The sequence below is a fragment of the Mastomys coucha genome, unplaced genomic scaffold, assembly GCF_008632895.1.
Source record: "Mastomys coucha isolate ucsf_1 unplaced genomic scaffold, UCSF_Mcou_1 pScaffold3, whole genome shotgun sequence".
Classification (NCBI taxonomy): Eukaryota; Metazoa; Chordata; class Mammalia; order Rodentia; family Muridae; genus Mastomys; species Mastomys coucha.
This window is the reverse complement of record NW_022196909.1, coordinates 51503878-51522376: the sequence shown is the minus strand read 5'-3', so window position 1 is coordinate 51522376 and position 18499 is coordinate 51503878. Positions and strand designations below refer to the sequence as shown.

General features: G+C 44.6%; 2 protein-coding genes and 1 pseudogene across 3 annotated transcripts in view; 2 read left to right on the top strand and 1 right to left on the bottom strand.

Annotated features, from left to right (window-relative positions):
• The first annotated feature begins 1555 nt into the window (after positions 1–1555).
• Positions 1556–8740, top strand: Trim40 (tripartite motif containing 40). 2 transcript variants are annotated; one of them, XM_031347383.1, is made up of 5 exons: positions 1556–1894; positions 7000–7095; positions 7759–7875; positions 8476–8498; positions 8674–8740. In XM_031347383.1, exons 1-5 carry the CDS (start codon positions 1556–1558, stop codon positions 8738–8740), a joined length of 642 nt encoding a protein of 213 aa, XP_031203243.1. The 2 variants fall into 2 exon arrangements, with proteins under 2 accessions (XP_031203243.1, XP_031203242.1); XM_031347382.1 differs by having other exon boundaries at positions 7759–7977.
• Positions 8741–9919: 1179 nt separating this feature from the next.
• On the top strand, positions 9920–10273 carry LOC116074660 (annotated as a pseudogene).
• Positions 10274–13876: 3603 nt separating this feature from the next.
• Trim10 (tripartite motif containing 10) overlaps positions 13877–18499 on the bottom strand; it is an 8982-nt gene continuing 4359 nt past the window's right edge. The window contains exons 4-7 of the mRNA XM_031347297.1: positions 18407–18429; positions 17574–17689; positions 16367–16399; positions 13877–14934 (exon numbers count right to left, since the gene is read on the bottom strand). Of these exons, the coding sequence (XP_031203157.1) occupies positions 14393–14934; positions 16367–16399; positions 17574–17689; positions 18407–18429 (714 nt within the window). The 3' untranslated portion in view covers positions 13877–14392. The remainder of the gene's footprint in view (positions 14935–16366; positions 16400–17573; positions 17690–18406; positions 18430–18499) is intronic.

The following is an 18499-nucleotide window of genomic DNA, read 5'->3' as shown; positions in this document are numbered from 1 at the left end:
AAGGGGCATCAGATCTCATTACAGATGGTTGTGAGCCACCATGTGGTTGTTGGGAATTGAACTCAGGACCTCTGGAAGAGCAGTCAGTACTCTTAACCACTGAGCCAGCTCTCTAGCCCCCTTAGTTTACTTCTTGACAGGTATTTGGTCACAACTATCAAAAGAGTAGCATACACCTTGTGGTATCCCACCAGGTACCCACCGTCCTTAATGTTGAAGCTGGGACCATTAAGGACGATTATGTGGACTGTCCCTGTCGTCACCCAACTGTCACAGTCATGTGACACATCTAGAATTTGTGGTTCCACATGTGTGAGGTTTTGGGGGCTCATTCTACGAATCGATGAGATTCGTATTGAAATTCTGTGAGATTTGCCTTAAAGGCACCGAGTCTTTCCTCTTCCCCATAAGGAAATATGCCACACCCTGCCACAAAGTCCATCTCACTGTTCAGTGAGTGCAGCTCCTGGGTATTTTCATTTCCCTGATAATTCAGTGCTGAAGCAGAGACAGTCTCTTTACCTTCTCCCTAGCTTTACAGACATGTGAGAGTATATAATTGGCACAATTCAAGAAGAACTGGCTCACCTGCTGGTCTTCTCCCTAGGTCTGGAGACCAAGAAAATGAAGTTGAAAAGGAAAGATTTGAGGTAGGGTAGTACCAGAGATATTTTGGGGAGGGTGCTCAGACAAGAAGTGGGATAAAGAGGAGGAGGAACAGGAATAGGAGGAGCAGGAGGGGGAGGAGGGGGAAGAGGGGGAAGAGGGGGAAGAGGGAGGAGGTGCTTCCTTCTTTAGGTCATCCTTGGAAGTTGTTTGAAAGGAAAGGACAAAGTAGCCTCATTATGTTCTCTCTCTCTCTCTCTCTCTCTCTCTCTCTCTCTCTCTCTCTCTCTCTCTCTCCTGTTTTCTTCCTCTCTCCTACCCTCCTTCCCTCTCTCACTTCCTCCTTCCCTCCCTTCCCCTCCCATCTCTCTCCTGTTCTGTTTCTCTTTCAACATGACATCATTGCAGTATTAGATAACTTGATGGCTAATAGAGTCACTGACAAGGTTCCACCCCTTAAGAGGTTGGTAGTATCCGTGAACCCTGTAAGGTACCAACCCAGGAGGGGACACATAAGGCTCTGACTGAGTTCTCCCTGCCAGCCACACAGTAGAGGAGACTGACAGCTTGTCATTGATAGTTTACTTCTGACAGTGACCGTAACAGGGTGGCCTAAAATTTAGCTTTAAACTGTAAAAGGATTGCACAGAAAACTCTCAAAACAGAATTGGGGTTTGGAGCACCTGCTTCCTCCAGGTGTATGGAAGAGTCGTATAAGGAATAGTTTTAAGTTTAGCAAATGCTGAGGTTTTTTTTTTTTTTTTCCTGAAATTCCTGCAGGGTTGTGTTTCTTACAGCCCAGAGTCTGGTCTCTCAGATAGTGGACAGTGGCCTTAAGTCCAGGCCCTAGTCCACTCTAACTTGCTCCAGATCAACTTCTACTGAGCCCTCTCACCTGGGACTGTCTGGCCTTCAAAAGATCCAGTGGGGATACTAGTGAGGTGGAACCATGGTCTCTCTTGACAAGGACAACCAGGACATTTGTCCTATCTGCCTGGATCCCCTGAAGAAGGCTGTGAGCACTGACTGCGGACACCTCTTCTGCCGCATGTGCCTGATGAAGCACATGGATAAGGCTTCAGTCTCTGGGGTTCTCAGCTGCCCAGTCTGCAGGAAGCCCTGTTCTGAGGGGGTTCTTGGAGACAGTTACATCTGCCACACCCACCAGAAGAGGGTGTGCAGGTTCTGTGAGGCTAGCAGACATCTCTTGTGTGAGGAATGCCTCCAGTCCCCTCAACACCAGTCCCATACTGAGCTCTCCATTGAAAATGCCATCAGCCACTACAAGGTAAGGTTGTGTCACCCCACTGGACCCTTCCTAGGCTCAGATCCTTACAGAGGCATGGTAACCGACATGCTCCTTTGACTTTTCTAGTCATCCAACTTGGGGCCTTGGTCTTTGCTTTTTTGTGTGCCTCTCTGCTAATATCAGGGTTTCCAGGTCTCTGTGTGTCTATGTAGGTGATCCTGCTACTGTGACAGTGAAGACCCAGGAAGTATGGGCCACCATGTTTACTCATGTTGTACTAGATAATGTACTAGTTCATGAGATGCTGTATTAGATAATGTACTAGTTCATGAGATGCTGTACTAGATAATGCTGTATTAGATGATGTACTAGTTAATGAGATGTTGTACTAGAAATGAGAACCACTTCCCAACTAAGATTATGTGGTTTCCTTGTAGATGGTCCTAGAAGCTAGTTTCAAGATTTTATCTGTGATGTTATCTTGCAAAGATTTGAAATCTGAAAACTTCTACATGATGTCCCATTTCCCCCTTCCTTTCCTTTCCAGAGCATGACTGTTGTTTCTTATTTTATTTAATTTCTTTCTAAAAACGATTCATGCTTTTGGTAGTAAATCCAGACAATGCCAAAAGATAAAATATCAAAACTAGAACTCTTGCCTATGAGAGAAGAGACCATTGAGGGTAAAGGAGTGTGTAGCCAACCTTTATTCCCTGAGTTTGATCTCAGGGTAAAAGTATAGAAATGGCTCCTATCAACTGTCCACTAGCTTTCACACAAGTTCCACTGTGTGTGCCCCCTTCCAAATGAATAAATGTAATAAAATAATAATGAATCTTTTCCCTTGTCTTTACCCATTCACAGTCTTCAGAGATAATCAGCATTAGATTTCTTTTGATCTATCCTTCCAAAATAAGTCAGTGTTTTTGAATAGTCTTTTTTAAAACATGCGTGTGTGTGTGTGCGCACACACACACACTCACAAGAGAGAGACAGACATAGAGACAGACAGACATACACTAAGGATGTAGCTCAGAGGTAAGAGTGCCTGCTTGACAGACATGAAGCCATGGGTTCAATCCTCAGTACTCCACAAGATAAACCAACAATGAATTATTGTGTGTCTATATGATGTGTTGGTAGGGATGTGCCATGGCTTGCATGTGGAGGCCAGAGGACAACTTTGTGAAGTCAGTTCTCTCCTTTTACCATGTGGGCTGTGAAGAGCGAGCTCAGATTATGAGACTTGGTGGCAAGTGCCTTTACCTGCTGAACCATCTCTCCAGCTCCCTCCGTCTTTTCCTTTATCTTTCCTACATTTTGACCATTCCCCCTTCCCCCCCATCAATGCATCCAGATCTCTTGAACATCTGTCCAACCACATGAATAGACCAAAAGTTAGGAAACTGGATTATTCACAGCCTATTGTTTTCAGGTTACACAGAACATCACAATGAGTACATTTTAGCGTGTAATTTTGGAGAAGTTAAAATAGCCAAGATACTTCGGTGAAAGTGTAAGGTAGAAATCTAACTTTACTTTTTCCAAATTATAGCAAGTTGTCCCACCACCATTTATTGAACGTTCCATGTAGATCTTGTCCTGTCCCAGTGTTCCTTATATCCTGCCTGTATGCCAGCCCCCTTCCTCTTCCTCCTCATCTTCCCCCTTCTTTCTTTTTTCATTCCTTTCCCCCTTACCCCTCCTTCTCCTCTCCCTCCCACAGTACTAAGGGTAAAGATTGAACCTAGAGTCTTGTACAAACATGCAAGGTAAGCTAAATATATAGTCTTCATTTTTACTTTTTATTTTGAGACAGAATCTTACTTTGTGTCCCCGTTCTATCGCCTCCAGGGAAGCTAATTGCAGGCTTATGTCACCAGATTCACCATGTTAAACCATTTTAAGAATTGTGCATTTGTAATATAGTAGTTTTTTTTTTTACTTTGTGTAATTTAATTTATTTTTATTATATGTGCACAAGTGTTTTGCCTGCATGCTTGGTATATGAGGAGGCCAGAAAAGATCATCAGATCCCCTAGAACTAGGGTTACAGGAAGTTATGGGCTACCATCTGGGTTCTAGGTCCTTTGCAGGAGCAGTCAGTGCTCTTAATCACTGAGCCATCTCTGCAGTCCCATTGTTTGCATTTCTCAAGATAGGAACTTACTCTGTAGTCCTAGTTCATCTGCAACTGATGGTAATCCTCCTGCCTGATAGCCTCCTGGGTGCTGGAATCACAGATATGTTACCATGCTTAGCTTTTCATTTTTTCTACCGTTTTGCTCTGCCCAAAACTTCTTGCTAGGCTACATCTTTTTCTCTTCAAACCTTAGTTCTTTCTCTTTTCTTCCATTCTTTTTGAAACTAGTTGTAAAAAAAAAATAGTTCTAGGGTATGAATTCAAGACCTCCTCACATATGTTATACCTCCTTTGCAGCATTGGTATTTTCTTGTCAGTTACTCAGAAGGTTAATGAGTCAAAGGCATACGTTGTACACTTACTAACCTGTTAGAGAAACCAGCGTCATATGGGGATGTTAAAATAGAATGGTCCCTATATTTCCTTATGATGTCATGTCCTTAAAATGAGTTCTGATCATTCAACACCTCCCGTGGAGTGGCCCCACCCATCCCTTCATCCTGCTGTCTGCACATTGTAGTTGCATCCTCAGTCCTAGGATTCCACTCTCAAACTCCCCTCTACTTCAGAAGTTCTGAGCAAGCGTCTGTCGTCATTTGGCTTCCATTTAACGTCTGTTCTCAGCCAGATCTGCACATTAATGCCCGTGAATGAGAATGATCATTGCCAAGCACATACACAACCTGAAGCTTCAGTGGCATCATGGTGGAAGCCAAAGCTGACCCCTCCCTGTCTGCCTGCTGTCAGGTCTTTCTACCCGATAGTAAAGGCTGAATATTCTTTTATCTTTTTTCCCCTTTTCTTTGTGGAGCTGTGGTTTGAACCCAGGGCCACACACATGCAAGGTAAATGTTCTATCACCAAACTTCTCCCTCAGCCCTGAAGGGTGAATTTCCAAAGTCTTTCAGATAGTTGGCTTTTAAAGAACATTGTCACCATGTGGAACAACAGACGAGGAAGTCTAAATCGAAACCGAATATACAGGATGATTCAGAAAGCTGAAAGAGCCATGTTCTACTGTGTCTACTAAGTCTACAGTAGAGGGAGCAGGGCTTCCTATGAGTCAGGTGTGCAATGACAGGGCTCCTCCATCCTTGAATGATTAACTCAGGTCTGAGGTGTCTGTAAGGTGTCACGCCAGGCATTGGGAGGAAGTACAAAGGTAATTCATGACTTCGAGTCCACACTTAAGTAATAACAGGAAGTGTAGAAAAATAAATATGAGTATTTGTTCTTATAAGGAAGACAGTGAGTGTCTGCTGCACGTATGTAAACGAGGCTAACTGCACTTATCAGAAAGGCAGGCAAGAACTCGAACTACAAGTGCTTATGATCTAAGAAGGAGAATAATGGGTGGCCCTTCCTAAAGTGATCAACCAAGGCCTACCGGAAAGTGACATCGCAGCTGAGACACAAAGATCTGCACCAGGACAAAGACAGGGTGTGAGGAGCAGATGCAGAATCCAAGTCCAGAGAAATCCTGTTACACTTGGAGAATTTATAATCAGGGTTTGTTTAAAGTTTCTTTAATTACTTTTTTACATTAGCATACAAAGTGATGGTTTGCAGCCAAGGGTAGTGGTGCAAACCTCTAAGTTCCTGCACTTGGGGGCAGAGGCAGGCTGATATGTGAATCCCAAACCAATGTGAGCTACACAGTGAAACCCTGTCTCTACAACAACAACAACAACAACATGCACATACACACTTACACAGAGACAGAGACAGAGACAGAGAGATTCAAAGACAGAGACAGACAGATAGAGACAGAGACAGAGACAGACAGAGAGACAGAGACAAACAGAGACTGAGAAACAGAGACAGACAGAGACAGAGAGAGAGACACACAGAGAGAAATAGAAACACAGAGAGACTAAGAGACAGAGACAGACAGAGACAGGGACAGACAGACAGAGACAGAGACAAAGAGAGACAGAGAGAGACAGAGAGACAGACAGAGAGATAGAGACACAGAGAGACAAAGACAGAGACAGACAGAGAGATAGAGACAGACAGAGACAGAGAGACAGAGACAAACAGAGACTGAGAAACAGAGACAGACAGAAAAAGAGAGAAAGAGGAGAGAGAAAGAGAGAGACAGAGACAGACAGAGACTGAGACAGAGACAGGCAGAGACTGAGACAGAGACAGGCAGAGACTGAGACAGACAGAGACTGAGACAGACAGAGAGACAGAGAGACAGAGAGAGGTGCATTTGCAGGAGTCAGAGGCTAAGCAGTTATTAAGGGGTTATTGCTCTTTCAGAAGACCCAAGTTTGGTTCCCAGCACCCACACCAAATGGCTCACAACCACCTGCAATTCTGTCTTCATGAGATCTGGTGCTGGTGCTTTTCTAGGTTCCTTGGATAACCCTACACATGCACATATTCATATACAGACACATACTCATACACATAATTAAAAATAAAAACATCTTTAAATATGTTTATAAGACCAGAACTCTATCTTACTTTTTTTAAACATGGTAAATGATGCCCCCATCTTGTTTCACACATTTGGAGTTATTGACATTATTTATATTTGCTTTCTCTAAAAGTATTGTTTGTGTATATGTGTGTGTGTCCTTGGAAGTTAGAAGAGAGGAAGGTATTGAATTCCCTAAAACTGAAGTTACAAGCAGTTGTGAGCTATTCATGTGGGTACTGGGAACTGAACCCGGGCCTTCTGAAGACCAGCAAGCGCTCTTAAGTGCTGAGCCATCCTCCAGAAATGGCTTTGTTTTGTTTCTTTCTTTCTTTTTTTTTTTTTTTTTTTTGAAACAGGGTCTCTCTACATAAACCTGGTTGACCTGGATCTCACTGTGCAGGCCAGGCTGGCCTCAAACTCAGTAGAGCTGCCTCTGCCTCCCAAGTGCTGGGATTAAAGGTGTGCACCAGACCTGGTTTGGGTGTTAATTCAGTCTCTCCCAAGGGCCCACTGTGCTCAGTGGTGTATTCTCCTGTGGATACTGCCTCATTCTCCACCTGTGTCTCTCTCTAGGAAAGACTCAGTCGTAGAAGCAGGAAGCTCAGAAAGGACCTTGGGGACCTTCAACAGCTTCAGGTTCAGGAAGAGAGGCTGCTACAGACTCTGCAGGTGGGTGTCTTGAGTTCTGAAGGGCCTCTCCCTTGTTGTGGACAACTGTCTCCAGAGCAGCCACGGTTGTGGAATTGTGATCATGAAGGCTGAAAAACTTGGTTTTGAGATTAGTGAACAGAATGTGAAGCCTTCTGACCTCCATGCATCTTTTTTTTTCCTTTAGGAAAAATACCTATCCTCCCTGGTACTCAGTGAGAATCAAAATAGATAGTTCAAAATTACTACACAAGTCACGAGACTCCAGTCTGTCCTTGGCAATCACTCTTCTATCCCCCTCACTCACTTGGGTGAGCTCTGTCCTCACTTACGGGGTTGAAAGCAGACATCAAAAAAGCATAGCTGAGTGGTGGTGGTGGTGGTGGTGGTAGTGGTGGTGGTGGTGGTGGGGTGTGTGTGTGTGTGTGTGTGTGTGTGTGTGTGTGTGTGTGTGTGTGTGTGTTCCACTGTGGCAGGACTCAATATCTGTAGATGTGCTCAGAACTGTGAGGTGGGAAGCGGGAGAAGCTTTGTGAATAGGCCAGTTGCTTCTGAAGTACAATGGCTGGGGAGGCAATGCTATGTAGGAAGAGGAGTGGAGGATACTATTCCCACCTAGCTGTTCAGTGCTTAGAGAGCCTTCTGTCATCAGATCTCAGGGTAGCTCCTCTTCTGTGCTTTCAGATGGATTGGGAGACCCACAGGCTAAGAACTGACCTGCAGAACCAAGACCAGCCCAAGGAACAACTGAAGGCCCTCTCTTGGCATTGGCTGGACCAACCAGAGGACCTACCAGAGGAGGTGGCCAAGATCTTTAACTTCTCTGAGGCAGTAACACAGCTCAGCATCCTGGTTTCTGGCCTGGAAAGGATGGCCAAAGAACTGGATGCCAGCACCCTGAAGGTGTACTTCCTAAGATACCCCCCAAATTCAGAGAGGGATTCTTTGAATAGTAAACGGCCTTCCTGCAGGTCCCTTTTGGGAGGTGTAAGGGGAGGTACTCCTGGTATGTGTGGTGGTTTCGGTGTGTGCATGCATGTGTATATGTGGTTTGTGTGTGTGTGCGCGAGCACATGCATGAGTGTGCGTGAATGAGTGTGCATAAGCATGTGCATGTATGCATGTGGTATCTGTGTGTGTGTGTATGCATGTGTGCATGTGGTCTGTATGTGTACATGCTCACACATGCTCTCTCAAGCACAACTGTGCATGCATGTGTTATGTGTGTACATGTGGGGAGGGTGTCATGTACAGGGCTACACCATGACACAACAAAGTGAGGAGAGGTGCTATGCTTCAGCTCTCTTGGCAGAATGCAGAGAGACCCTCAAGCATGAACCAGGAAGGGTATTCAGTGGCAAGAACCTAGAAACTGACTGATTGTCATCTTTTCTTTCCCAGGATGCCAGTGACTTAATGGACAGGTATGAGCCCCTTTCCCTCTGTCCTACATATGAAGACACATGCAGACCACATAACATAGATGTGTTGTGTATGGGCTAAATTAAAGTCAAGGAGACATACTTGGGTACCATCATACTACATGGCCAGCTGAAGATCAGTAGAATATATATGAATTAATGATTTCTTTGTCTTTAGGAGTGCGCCACAGAAATTAGAAGAACTTCTCTCTCGTGTTTCTCCAGCCAGTCCAAAGCTCAGTTAGTCCTCCTGGTGTGTTCTCATCCCCACCGCTCCCATCTGATGCCTTAGCTTCTGACCCTGGGACATAGTCTCCTTCCTAAGCCAGGCTTGAGCTTGTGGCTCCCATTGTTGTGGCCAGGCTTCTCAGATCTCCACCACGTCCAGGGCCATTTGCACAATCCCTGTGTAACTATGTGCTGGTGATTGCACCTACTGCCCATGGTCTTGTGGGCATCGAAGCATCTGGATAACACAGCAGAGTGAGCCTGCCTCAGCTTATGGAGCCTGGCACGTTTATTGGGTAATTCTTCTGACTCTGATTGGATCTCCTGTCTGTACAGACCACATTGTTTGTTCATTATGACTGTTGCATGCAGGCTCGAGGGTGATTTCCACAGTCCTCACCCTCATGTTCAGGTACATATAACTTTGTCCTCTGGAGTATGAGTGGCATCAGTGACTTGCTTCTCATCAAAGGAATGTAGCAGAAGTGATGGCGGTCAACTGCAGTGGCCATGGACTCTATCTTGCTAAGAGATACATTCTAGAGACTCTTCTTGCTAAAGTTAGGGATGCTGAGGGGAAAGATATGTGGGTAGCTCCTAGATTCCTAGAGCAGCCTCCATCTTCCAGGTGACAGGAATCAGGGAGCCTGGGCCTTACAGTGGCAGTAAATCCTTCCAATATTACAAGTAAAGTTGGAAATAGACACTTCTGGGACCTGAAAATGCCCCCACTAATCACCCTGTCCCTGCCCCATAGTTTCCATAAGGCCTGTAAAACTGTAGAATTTTTTCTTATTTCTACATCTGTTTTTATAATAAACTTTCTTATTATTTTTAAACCAACTGGGATGGGTCTCTTTTCTTTATGATAGAAACCTTTTACAAGGTAAATAGAGAAAAATCAGGAGTTAACCTGTGAATGTCAGGTAAGCGTATGACACTTCTCTGGGGTCTGTTAAAGAGAAATTGGGAGCCTGGAGCTTTTAGACAGACTGTAGGTCTTCCTGGGGAAACAAATAGAGTCTGACTCTAGCAAGAACAGCCTGTAGGTTTATCAATCACCTTACTGGGAAGCCATCATCAGATCCATCGACCACCTTTAAAAGGGAGTAAGCCTCAAGTTACCTAGGGAGGAGCATACACTGATAATTTAGAGTATCTTCCTCTTCTGGGGATGGTGCTTAGAGGCACTCAGGATGGTCCAGAGTTTGACATACCATCATAGGCTTCCCTACAATACAGCCTCTAACAAAACTAGGCTGTCTCGATCCCCTGGCATCAAAATTGCTTACCTTTACACCCAGAAGGTTCGGAAAGCACTCAAACCCACATCTGGCATGTGCCCAGGCGGACTGCGAGGGGTTCGTGCTGTGAGACTCAAAGTCCTTATTAGATTGTCTAAGATGAAGAAGCACGTCATCAGGGCCTATGGTGGTTTCATGCGTGCCAAGTGTGTCTGTGACAGGATCAAGCAGGCTTTCCTTATGGAGGAGCAGGAAATCATTGTGAAAGTGTTGAAGGCACAAGCACAGAGCCAGAAAGCAAAATAAATATGCAGCTTTTTTAAGTAATAAAAATCAAGACTTGGGAAAAAAAAGAAAGAATATCTTTACACTCTAAGAGTTTTACTTCTCAGTTTAAGAAATACAAATTAAGGTGACAGAGAGACAGCTCAGCTGTTTAAGAGCACTGGTTGCTCTTCCAGAAGCCCAGGGTTCAATTGCCAGCACCCTCATAGTGGCTCACACCTGCCTGAAACTCCAGTTCCAAGAGATAACACTTTCTTTGGGTCTACACCAGTGGTGCACATATATATATATATATATATATACACACACACATACACATAAAATAAAAGTAAACAAATCTCAAGAGGTAGGGGCAAGTGGATCTTTGTGTGAGAGGCCAGCCTGGTCTACATAGTGAGTTCCAGGACAGCCAGGGATACACAGAGAAACTCTTAACTTGAAAAACCAAAAGGAAAAAAAGTTAAAAGAACAAAAGAAAAGAAGAAAGAAAGAAAGGAAGGAAGGAAGGAAGGAAGGAAGGAAGAAGGAAAGGAAGGAAGGAAGGAAGGAAGAAAGGAAGGAAGGAAGAAAGGAAGGAAGAAAGGAAGAAGGAAAGAAAGAAAGGAAGGAAGGAAGGAAGGAAAGAAGGAAGAAAGAAAGAGAGAAAGAAAGGAAGAAAGAAAGGAAGAAAGAAAGATACAAATTATCTTTAGGAATTGCAGTCACTTGTAGTGAGCATACTCAATGTCAAAATGCTTACCAGGACCACTCGACCACCAGGTTCCAAACAAGACAGTTTAGAATAGAGTTTAAGAGCTCAGAAGTCATACATGGGTTATAAAGTCTGGCAGTATGTTCTTGGACGTGTAAATAAACACATTTCACCAAGCCTCAGCTTTGTCTTTCTCTTCCTCATTCATGCCACTATGTATGTGTGCATGACCATGTCTCTACACACACATACACACACACACACACACACACATACACACACACACACACACACATACACACACACACATACACTCTTCCTCTCCTTCTTTTCAACAGGGATTAATGTAGCTCAGGCTAGCATCAAATTTGCTGTCTCACTGTGTAGCAGAGGCTGACCTTGAATTTCTGGTCTTCCTGCTTCGACCTACAGACAGTACATGCATATCATATCACACACAACTGTTTCCTTCATGTTAAACAGGGCATACTAAAGACTCCAGAAATAAGATGCTTGCTGTGTAAACATGAGGACTGGAGTTTGGATTCTCCAGAATATAAGTAAAAGCTAAACAGCTGCTTGTAATCTCAGCGCTTGCAGGGGGAAAAGTCAGGAGAACCCCCAACTAGCTAGTTAGACTAACCAGACCTGGTGGGTGAGCTCCGGGTTCAGCAAAGCTGAGCTCCAGGTTCAGGAAGAGACACTTTGGTGGAGAGTGATTGAGGGAGATATCTGATAGCGACCTCAACCACATCCCCCACACATGAACACACGTACCCACACATATAACCATGCATACGTATACACAAAGCACACACACATAAAAAAAGCAAAAATGAGAGATGACATTAGTTCGCACAGAGATCTACTATCTGTAAGGATGATAAGGGGCATGAAGTTTTATAGCAAAAAGAGAACTTCATCTACACATACCTTAGAGTGTCACAGTCATTTTAAATATTCAAGTAAAACCAGTACAAAGAAACAGGAAAATATAGTCTATTTTAGTGCAACCTGAGACTTTGTGGCTGTGAGTATATTTTAGCATTATATAAAATATACTTGCTTATGCCATTATTATTTAGAAATATATTTTATAGGAAATATTGAACACCCTGGAGAAAGTCACTCCTCTGTAGCAACCCCTTCTCTGCAGCACCTCCTCCTCTGAGCAGCCATCATACCCAGGCAAATTCCTTTCACAGCAGCCACTACACTTTATTTTCTTCCCAGTGCTCCTTTTCCATATTAGTTTACCAATGGCTACCACGGTTTGTTCATAGTTAGCACAGAAAAAAAAAAAGATTCTTTCTTCTTTTTAAAAGGTTCTCCCTGTTGTATTACTGAACCAACTAGCTATTGTGTTACAGACAAAAGCAAATAAGATCCCTAATTTAAACATGGCCACACTTTAGAGGTTAAAACAAAAACTTCCTGCTCTATTGGGCAGGTTTGATGGATGACCATGATTCAGCATCAATAGTGAGTCATGCCAACGTATATGAATCATAACAGAGGCAGCCTGGCAGCCCCACAATGTCTTCTCTGGGACTAGTATTTATCCTGTTACCAGTTTTTTATCCAAATCCACTGCGGAATAGGATGATGTGGTGGTTTCAAAGGGAATGGCCCCCACAGGCTCACATGTGCTTGGGTCCCAGCTGGTGGGACTACTGTTTGGAAAGGATTAGGAGGTATGGCTTTGTTGGAGGATGTGTGTCACTGTGAGTGGGTTTCAAGGTTTCAAAAAGCTCACACTACTCCCAGTTAGCTCCCCCACCTCATGCTGGTGTGGATCAAGATATATTCTCTAACACCATGCCTGCTTGCCGGCTCCAGGCTCTCTACCATGATGGTTATAGACTCTAACTCTCTGAAACTGTAAACCCCAAATAAACTTTCTGTATAAGCTGTCCTAGTCTAGTGTCTTATTGTAACAACAAAGTAGCAACTAAGACAGACATTTTGCTTTTGTTTCTTGCCAGGAATCTTTTGATTCTGAAAGTCCTCCCCCCTCCTTTTTCTGCATTCAATGCCTTTTATTTTTGTTTGACACTGAATAGACAGCATTAACATACCAAGCAACCCCACTGGGTTTTGCTCATCCTGGTTTCAGTGGGGATACTGCCTTAAAAAACACACCTCTGAAGATGCACTGTGCCTGGCTCTGGACTCAGAGTGTCTCCTTGTTAAACCACTTTTAGATGATACTAGCCCTTTGCCCTCCCCATGAGGAGGAACAATAACATGCTCTGCACAACTTGACAATATGGGGCCCACAGCATCCCTACTTCCCAGAAAGATGCTAGTACAGCTTGTGCGTGTAGTCATCTGTTCTGCTTGGTTACCCAAGGAGATGGTGCCAGCCACCAGGGCTCTCCCAGGTGGCATTTCTTATACAGGCCTGCTGCATTGAACTTGCCATGGTGATCATCAGACCTCTTGGTAAGAATGGGTTTACCACACTTCAGTGGCTTGTCCCATTTGGTACAACGGGCAGACGTAGCAATGGAGGCTGGTGCCACTGGGAGTCCCAGAGCCCACATAATCCAAGAGGACCCTGCTGCTGTTGCTGTCATTGCCTTTCATGATGGCTACCAGAAACTGGTGCCAACTCCTTATATTTGGAGTCCTTCCTGCAGGGACCATGTGGATTTGTGAGGACTAAGGTATAGAGTTTCCCTGGGTCATCCCTTGAAATGTGATGGGACTATTCTGAACTTGGGTGGACACTCTGCCCAGCTCATCCACCTCCACCTGGTGCTGGGACTACTCACCTTACCCCCTGCAGGCTCAGCAGCCCAGTCCATTGGCTGATGTCAGCAGGCACGGAGGTGACTGGAGCCCGCAATGTCTCTGAAAGTCTTGTGGGAGGAATGCGTTGAGAAGCTATGTCAGAGGCGTGGCACATGATGGCAGTACAAAGAAGATGCTCCCTTTTCAAATAATGTTTTTATTTATCCTTACAGAATTTAATTAATGGACATAGTGTATTTCAATCACGTCCACGCCTCCAAAGTGTTTCTTGAAGATACGAATAAATTAGCGAATATCTTTGGAAGGAAACAAAATGAAGAGGCGACGTTTTGTTTGAAATCACACAGCAGCTGGTTGATTACAAGGCTTCCCCTGGAATCCAGGTCCTTAGGCTTAAAACCCAGCACTGTTTGTACATCTATGCCTGTGCCCGTTGATGACAATGCTGAGAACAGACAGCAGCAGCCAAGGTCCCAGATGCCCTGAGCATCAGGGAAAGGCTTGAGCAATGAGGAAACTAAAGGTCCCAAGACGCCCTGAGCATCAGGGAAAAACTTGAGCAATGAGGAAAGTAAAGGTCCCACCACCTTTCCCCATACTGACACACGCCACCAATGTCTCAACATTCACTTTAGTGCTTGGTGACCCAGCTGAGGGTCTGCTCCCATGGGTGCTTGATTCCAGTCTTGTACTCAGAGGAGGGAAACTGCACCTTCCTGGCAGCTCAGGGAAAAACTGGACCCTCTGCCCCAGAGTCCAAACAAGGGGAAGATCTTCTGTGTGAAAGAAGCAGTGAAGGTATAGATATGTTCCTGAGTGACAGCATTGACAAAGGTCACCCAGCCCACCTCATAATCCAGAGACACCTGCACCTTCCGGGGTTGCTCCTCCAGGGCCAGCCTGGTGGGGAAGGAACCCAAAGCTGAGACAAAGCCCCAAGCCAGCCTCACCGCCCATATTCCCTCCTCTGGCCTCAGCCTCAGTTCTCCCTTCCGCCGTACATCTTCTCTGACCACACCTACAGTGCAGCTGCCTCCATGGGCCAAGTCGACATTCACCACCCAAGTGTGTCTCCCCCCTGTAAAGCCACATTGGGCCAGGACACAGGTGGCTCGATCAAAGCGCTGTGGGGTATCTGGTGAATTCTGCCATTTGTAGGAGAACCGAGCCCTCCGGTGGTCTTCAGAGAGGAGGAGCTTGGGGTGGGAAGTCTGGGGGTCTAGAGAGATATGAGCTGTGAAATAAAACAAGGAACATGTATGTCAATAAATAGGTCAATGCTACGACCTACTAGGATGGCCTAAAAGCTTACTTCCGTACCTGGATGCTGTTGTTGAACCAGCTGTGTGTACCAGAGCATGGGTGTCACCAAAGAACTGGTTAGACCTACAGACTAAAAATCTGCATCCTAAAAGGATGTCAAGGGAGTGTATGTGCATGTTAAAGTCAGTAAAGTCAGTCACCAAGAGTATGCTGCCCTTGCTTGGTCTGCCATCCTCTGGAAAGCTATACGGCTCATGACTAGCAGTCTAGTCTCCTGTTGGTGAAGCACACAGGCTTCCTAACACACAACCTGCCTCCCAAATGGGCACCCTCACAAACTGCCTCTTCATACATAGCCACCCCGACACTCTGTAGCCTTAGCCATGGCCTCCCATCTCTGTAGTTTCCTCTTAAGTACAGCTTCTTTGTACAGGGGCACACTGATACCAACACACAGCCACTTTCCCATGTGCGAATCCTCCTCACAAACACTCTCGGACACTTTCTACCCCAAGTCCCAGCCAACCTCACACACGATCAGTCTTATACCTCCCTTCCTCACACAGCCAATCATACATCTGTACACACAGTCTCCCCTCTTCATACGGCGTCTTCATACATAGCCTGTCTCACCCACTACTCTCACACAAAGCCAGTCTCACGCAGCCCCTATGCCCAGTGCTCCTTCACGCATTACATACTTCACACATGGCTCCCCCACCCCCCATGGCTTCCCATTACATCCTCCTCATACATGATTCCCTCACCAACAGCCTCTCTTCACAACAGGCTATCTCACACATAACCCTTCTGATAGTCACCCTCCTACATAATCTCTCTTGTACACAGCCTTCCTCATACAACTGCCTTTGCACACACCTTCTTCCGCACACAGCCTTCCTTACACACAGCCTCTCCCACATACAGTATGTGAACATCCCTCACATACAACTACCATCATACACAGCAACTCTCATACATGGCTAACCTCTCCTCCCAGCTTCCTCATATGCACACAGCCCCCTTCAGCTACAGCCACCTTCACACACAACCACTCTTTAAATCATGTCTAGGGTGCTTATATTGTATAATACAATGTAAATGTCATGAAAACATTTGCTATGCTACATTATTTAGGGAGAATTGAAAAGGGAGGAATCTTACCATATCCACTACAAACTAGTGTTTTTCTATCTGGGGTTGAATGTGGAGTCTATTGATACCGGTATGTATGTATGTTTTTATACACAAGTATGTATGCTACATGTCATGTGGGTGTATGTAATGTGTAGATGTCTACATGATTATTTTAACACACTCTGCAGAACCCAGAAACACATCCTAAGGTTTCTCTTACTCAGGACTTTTTACAGTTCTCCCCATCCTAATGCAGGGTTGCTTACCTGGTTCGTAGTCCAACTCAAAGTAGAGTTTTTCTGTGAGGAGGAAATAATGACAAGATGAGATTTCATTGGTCTCAAACCCGCAGAACACTCAGCGACGAGGACGGAAGGAACAGAGAGAATAGAGGTGGAATCCTCTAGACCAGTGCTTCTAAGTTTGAACGTCTTAGAATACGTACTATGACTTCAAATCCAGACACCCTGGGGCAGGGCTGCAGATATACAGATATCTCACAAGGGGTTACTGATGCTCCTGGCCTAGAACTCAAGGAGAAACCTGCTACCCCACCTCTGAGCAGACAGGGACTATGGCTGCCTTGCCTTCCCTCTCTATTTTCACATACATCTACTTAGGGGATAGACAATTAGGTTCATTTTTTTCTTCCACTTGGAAATAATGTTTAGGCCAGTCAATAGTCACCCTTTGATTAGAATAAAACTTCCTCTACTGTCTAGCCCATTGCAGGAAGTAGGCTTCCAGAAATGTCCTCCCAGGGGACATTTTTATGGGTGTGGCATTTAGGAATATGTGACATTGTTCATGACTTCACCGTCGGTGGGGAGCAGAAAGCCATAACCTATATCTCCAAGTTTCTTGGCTGCCTGCCATTATGACTCCCTCTTCTGGGAAAGGAGTGCTGCTCTGTCCCTACAAGGGTGTTTCAGTTCAGACAGCCATTCCAATAAAAAGAACTAGGTGGAAAGTCTGGGCACATATATCTACCATACACAAGCCCGGGGTTCAACTTTCAGGAGTCAAAAACAAACAAACAAACAAACAAACAAACAAAAAACAGCAATGGAAAGCAAAGGAAGAAGGAAGGATCAGCGTCCACGGTGAGGCAGATACTGCCACCAGCTATAGTTAACAGTTAGCCATCAAAACCCACAAAACCCACAATGCGCTACACCTGCCTCTGAGAACCCTCAGTGGCGTAGAGCCATGCATGATGTTGTTAATCATTATTTTTCTACTACGTCATGCCACCCGGTCAGATTTGTTTAATAGGTTGATCCCCAGCTCCCCAATCCTCACTTTTATTATGTCTTGTCTCTTTTCAGCCACATCATCCCAAGAGTAAGATTTTAGCAGACCTGGCAAATAAGAGAGTCAGGGTACTGAAGGAAATGAGATGTGTTACATAGCACCGCCATTTGGCAGTGGAGGGAAGATGGCATTCCTAAGTCCAGGCTGGGGTCTCCTTACCCAGAAATGTCTTCATCTCCTGCCGCAGAGGGATGGCCTGTTGGGGGAAGTCCCGGATCCTTTGGCCCAGCTCTGGGGATATAGCCTCGGGTTTCCGGCACTTTCTGGTTTCACATCTAGGGGCACAGAAATGGCAGAGTCTTGGAATTAAAAAAAAAATTTAAAAATCTTTTAAAAAATATTTAACTTTTTAAATTAAGTATTTTTTTTAAATACTAAAAGTTAAAAATACTTAAATTAAAAAATGAATCTTTTTTATTGATTTAAGTTTTATTGCATTATGATGAGAAAAGATACATAATTTCAATTTATCTGAATTTGTTACCTTTTTTTTTTAAAGTCGGTCATCAATGGGATGAATCCTTAAAAGATACTTAATTTTATGTGTATGGGTATTTTACCTGCTTGTATGTATGTATGTATGTATATCATATACATGTAGTTGTTCGTGAAGATCATACTAGGTATGAGCTATTGTATGTGTTCTGAGAACTGGGTCCTGGGTTCACTGCAAAAGCAACAAGTGCTCTTAACCACTGAGCCATCTTCCCAGCCCCAGAATTATTCTCTTTTAATGATGTCCTCAGACAGCCATCTTCTTCTAACAAGGCCTGGAGGAACGACTTCCCACATAGAGACTTGGATCGGCTTAGATGGACCTCACTGCTGGGTAGATCTACAGCAGTATCTGAGAACACGTTTGAACATTTGTAGACTTATACATGACTTTACCCTAAACTGACAATGTGGTTTATTTGTATGGCAATTGCGAGGTGGGTGATGTATGGATGAATGTCTATGGGAAGGAAAGAAGTAGACACTTTATCACTAACCTTATTAGAGTGCTTCTGATATCCTGGGAGGGGAAGGGTAAAAAGGAAAGAAAAGGAGGGAGGGAGAGACAGGAGAGAGAGAGAGGAGAGAGA